The sequence below is a fragment of the Lipotes vexillifer genome, unplaced genomic scaffold (genome assembly GCF_000442215.2).
Source record: "Lipotes vexillifer unplaced genomic scaffold, Lipotes_vexillifer_v1.1 scaffold23, whole genome shotgun sequence".
NCBI lineage: Eukaryota > Metazoa > Chordata > Mammalia > Artiodactyla > Lipotidae > Lipotes > Lipotes vexillifer.
The window spans coordinates 3209493-3214293 of record NW_006796283.1 but is presented as its reverse complement, the minus strand read 5'-3'; the positions used below and the strand labels follow the sequence as shown (position 1 = coordinate 3214293).

The following is a 4801-nucleotide window of genomic DNA, read 5'->3' as shown; positions in this document are numbered from 1 at the left end:
TCAGCCCTTGTCCTCTCCTGCCGTGCAAAGTCCTATACTATTTTGAATCTCCAGACACGTCTGAATCTCAAGCTTCTGTTTTGAATTATCTGTCGTCGCCCACTGATGCGACCTCACAAAGTGTCATGTGGACGTCCCGGTGGCCGCTTCCCTCTGCAGGTGCCCTTGGTCGGCTTCCCTGGGACGGGTCGGCCGCAGCAGCACAGCGGTGGCGGGATTCCAGCCCCTGAGCACAGCGCCTGGGCTACTGTGCGCCTGGGCTACTGTGCGGGGCGTTTGCACGTAGGGAGGGGCTTGCTCGCCCCCTGGGCATGTTAGGTGCAGAGGGAGCCGGTGCTCAGGCTGGTTCCATCGGGGCATTAGGTCTCGTGCTGCCATGCTCTGGGGTGGGGGTGGGGATCAGGGGCGAGCGTGACGGTGGCAGCCGTGTGGCAGCAAAGGAGCCTCGGGCCTGGTCGTGCTCCCGCAGCGAGGGTGCCCCATCACACCGGTCAGGACTCGGGGCTGCGCCGCCCGCAAGCACAGCGTCAGGGACGGGGTCCCCTCCTTTCCTGGGGGTGCTGCCTGGCACTTCTCTCTGGAACGGCGGCTGGGGGCGGTTCCCACCCGCGAGCCCCTAGTTAAGTAACGCGGCCGGACCCCTCGGAGTCCCAGCCTGCTCTCCCTGCCGCGTGCCCTTCGGACTCTGCCCAGGGTACCTCCGCAGTCTGGGCATGGCTGCCGCCCCCGGCGGCTCTGCTCAGCAGCGCGGCCTGGACTTAGCGGGGCCGGGGCTTCCGAGGCTCATCTGATGATCGGTGAAGGCGGAATGGTATTGGGACGGAGTGTGGGAACGTACGGTTCTGAAGGGCTGAGGTCTGGGCCCAGCCCCCTCCTCGCTGCGTCCTGCCCCAGCTGACAGAGGCCCCTCGGCAGGGCCGTCCTGCGCCTGTCGGGCTGTGACCAGAAAGGCATGAACAGTGTCTGACCACCTGTCCTGCAGGTATTTCTCAAACTGGCCAGAGAAGAATCTGCTGGGACCTGATCAAGGCCGATTCCCAGGCCCTGGCCTGTTCGGGCCGTCCGGGGCCCCTGGAAAGTGTATTCTCCACTGGGGCTCGGGTGATGCGACGTGGCCGCCCCGGAGAAGAGCGCTCTCGGGAACAGGGACCAACCGTGTCCCAGAGAACCGCTCTCCTAAGTCGTCCCCCGCGGCTGTCCCCTCACGGAGGGGCCGAGGCCGGCCTTGGCCGTGCAGTGGGGCGCCTGGGCTCAGCTGCTCCGAGCTGCTACCCGTGAGAGGCAGGTGAGGGCAGGTCTGCGAGCAAGGCTGGGCCGGAGCCTCAGAAGGGAGGCGGCCACGGCAGCCAGCCGTGTGCGCGCTCAGCGGTGGTGCTCCCAGCACCGGCTTGATTGATGTCCGGTCGCGCCCCCTCCCGGAGCCCACGTCCTCCTGTGAGGACGGCGATGGGGGAGGAGGGTAGAGGCTGTACCTCCAGGGCTGCTGCACGACCCGCCTGATGTCTGCCGGGACTCTGCCTGGGCCCCCCGCCTTCTCCCGTGCGCCCCCGCACCCAGGGCCCTGCCCTCGGGGCTCCTCTCTTGCTCGCCGGTCATCTCTGTTGCGCCTTCGGTGGAGACCACGCGGCTCCAGACTGTGCAGGTCCTCGGGCTGCACACCGCCCTCCTCCACGTTCTCCCTGTTCCCTTTGCATCTGGGACCCGCCTCCGCCTCCCACCCTTCTTTCTGGGTCCTCAGGAGACAGAGGGCGGGTGCCCTGGCCGGTCGAGAGCTCTTGGCACCTGGCCTGCTGGCCCATGTAAACGAGTCACTGCTGACCCCTGGTGCCAGGAACGTCTACCTGCAGTGATTCCTAGTGCCAGGGTTTCCCCAGGGGTGGACGGGCAGCACAGGGCGCAGGGTGCGCAGCGCTGCGGAGACCTGGATGAGGTTTGCACACAGGACTCGGGGTGGGGGTGGGGCGACCCAATTAGGAGGAGTTGGGGTTGGACAGTGGCCTTGAATGTGGACCAAGTGTTGTGCATGCTGTGTGTACAGTGTCACCTGATAAGAGCTGGCTTGGGGAGGTGCAATTGGCACAGCGTTGGGGGGCGGCCGAAGGCAGGAGCCCAGCAGAGAATGGGATGGTGGAGGGAACCCAGGAGGTGGGCAGGCGGGGCTGGCTTTGCAGAGGGCTGTGACGACTGGGGCATGGTGGGGGGCTGGACTGACCACGTGCCCCTCCCCGGGCCGTGGGCCAGCTGCCCTGGAGGCAGTGGTCAAGGCCGGCGAGGCCCATGGGGCAGGGAGAAGGGGGTAAGAAAATCAAAGCAGGTGACCCCGAGAGTGACCACTATGATGGGGAAATGAGCAGGGTGTTAGGACGGAGGGTCAGGGAAGGTCTCTAAACCGCGTGACAAGCGCAGCCCCTTGCGGGGAGCAGGTGGTGCCGAGATGCTAGAGCAGCATGAACAGGCCATGGGGCGACGAGCAGGGCCTGGCGGCCACGTCTGTGCAGCAGGAGCCGCTGAAGGCTTGAAGCAGGGTGTGACACCACCTGGTCTCCCAACCACTCGACCTGGCGGTGAAGAGTCGTGTTGGCGGGGGACAGTGCAGTCCATCGGGGGCGGCCGTCCCCGGAGGCAGTGAGACGCACTGAGAGGTTTGGAATCGGTGGCTGAGAGAGAAGCGAGGCGAACTTGTGGACCTGGGGGCCAGGATGGGAAAAGGCGGGTTTCGCGGTCACAGCTGCTGTGACACTGAGGTGTGAGGTGAGGGTGCTGCTGTCACCAGCTCCGGGGGCAGAGGGTTGATGGCCACGTCTGCGCAGGTGTGGGGAGAAGACGCAGCAGGGAGAGCCCAGTCTTGGACGTGTCAGGGCCCTTGAGAGACATGCAGTGGGTGCACTGGTCTGGGCAGGGGGCATGGCTGGGCTAGAGAAACCTAGAGGCCCGGGAACCCGTGTGCCCGCCCAGGACCGTAAGGGGATGGGGGCGGGGGGCTCATCTGGGAGCATCAGGGCTCCCAGAGAGGTGGGAAGGAGGCCAAGCGCTGTCCCTGGGCTGCAGCTGGGACGGTGGTGGCAGGTTCTTGGGGGAGAACATGGGGTGGCATGAGAGGAGGCAGCGTGTGGGAAATGGGGGTCTGAGGAGGGTGAAGGCGGGCTCCGGGCTGTGGGTGGAGAGCCTAGCACTGGGGACCTTGAGTGGGGCAAGGGCCGCAGGGTGCTGGCCATGCACCGGGGTTGGGGGGAGAGCAGGGGGCATGTGACCCAGGACCCAGCTGCAGGGCCCAGGACCTCCCTGGCGCAAGGCTTGGCCTGGCCAGCAGTTCAGGCCTGGGGTGGGGGTCAGGGGTCGGGTGGGCGTGGACACCGAGGCCCTTTGATGCGTGGCGCTGTCCTCCGCTCACGTGGTGCAAGGGTGGGGGTGAGCACAGATGCTTCCCCTGCCTCCCCCGTCCTTCCCCTTTGAGCATCTGTGCTCATCAGCACACAGGGACGTTCCCCCTGTCTTAGGGTTAATGACATCTGCCGCATTTGGTGGTGGGACTGAGGCGGAGCCTCACTCTCCGGGGTGCAACAATGAGCAGAGTTGAGGGGTCTGGGAGCCTCCCTGCCCCAGTCCACAAGGCGGGGCATCTACCAGGAAAGCAGCTTGGCTCCTGGGGCCCCCGACCGTCCAGCAGTCCTGGTCACACCCTGGTACTCAGGGCGAGCTGGGGGCAAGCGGGAGGGGGCCGTGTCCCATGTACCTGTGGGCGAGGTGTGGGGACTGTTCTTGTGCGAACACAAGCTCCTCAGCCTGTCACCCCTGAGGGCTGGGCGGGAGAAAACCTGCCCCGATCGAGCAGGAGAGTGAGTCTGGGTGGGTGGCAGGAAGCACATCTGATGTTCGGAGACAGAGAAAGGTGAGAGGTCAGGTTTCACTTTCATCTGCAGTAGGCGGCCAGGTATATTGGAAGAGACATTTTGTACTGCAAACAGGGACACCAGGCTTGAGGGTGCCCACAGCCCCCCAGCTGCCAAGTGCCAAGACCACAGTTGGACTCCTCTTGCTTGGGTTTGGCCCAGGTCGTGGTCAGCAGCAGCAGGGCAGACTGGGGGTGGTGTGGCCCCAGCCTCGTGCCCACCGCAGCCCCCAGGTCCCAGGGGTCGCTCGCTGTGGGCCCCGGTGCCTGTCAGCGGCTCACTCTCCCTTCTCCCCCATCAGCCTCGGCAGCTGCAGGGCTTCATCCTCCCCACCATGCTCCCCTCCCTGGATTCCTTGGTGGCCTGTGACTGGACAGGTGACGTCCAGGCCTCAGGACAGAGCAGGTGAAGAGCTGTCCGCTGGCCAGGATTAAGCTCTTCCCTTTGGTGTCTGGTGGCCAAACCAGAGCTTCTGGCTGGATCCTGGAGGACAGCAGCAGTGGACCTAGAAGGGCAGTGCCTGCTCTCCCCGTGCCCCAAGGGGGCCCAGAGCAGTGCCATCAGCCCCGGGTGCGGGGCGAGATCCCGCTCTCAGGGCCACCGTGGGACTCCGGCCTGCAGTGTCCTGCGTGTCCTCAGAGGTGGTGCTGGCCCTGCCCGTGCCCTCCCCGCAGGGCCCCCCGGCTCAGAGAACGAGGCTGCTGCAGCACTTGTGCTCAGCAAACCGAACTTCTTTATTAAGTGCCAAGGTCCGGGCGGGCGCCGCCCCCTGCAGCCTCTCTGACGAGGTCTGTGCCTGGAGCGTCCCGGGTGCCCCTGCAGGGCAGCAGCGCCGGGCGCTCACTTCACGTGCTCGGCCGCATGCGAGGAGCAGTAATACTTCTTGTGGGCGATGAAGGTGGACAGGCTGC

General features: G+C 65.8%; 1 protein-coding gene across 1 annotated transcript in view; it reads right to left on the bottom strand.

Moving 5' to 3' along the window:
- Positions 1–4730: 4730 nt before the first annotated feature.
- The window catches only part of ZFPM1 (zinc finger protein, FOG family member 1), a 44565-nt gene continuing 44494 nt past the window's right edge, over positions 4731–4801 (bottom strand). Inside the window, exon 12 of the mRNA XM_007468470.1 lies at positions 4731–4797. Coding sequence (XP_007468532.1) covers positions 4731–4797 — 67 coding nt within the window. The remainder of the gene's footprint in view (positions 4798–4801) is intronic.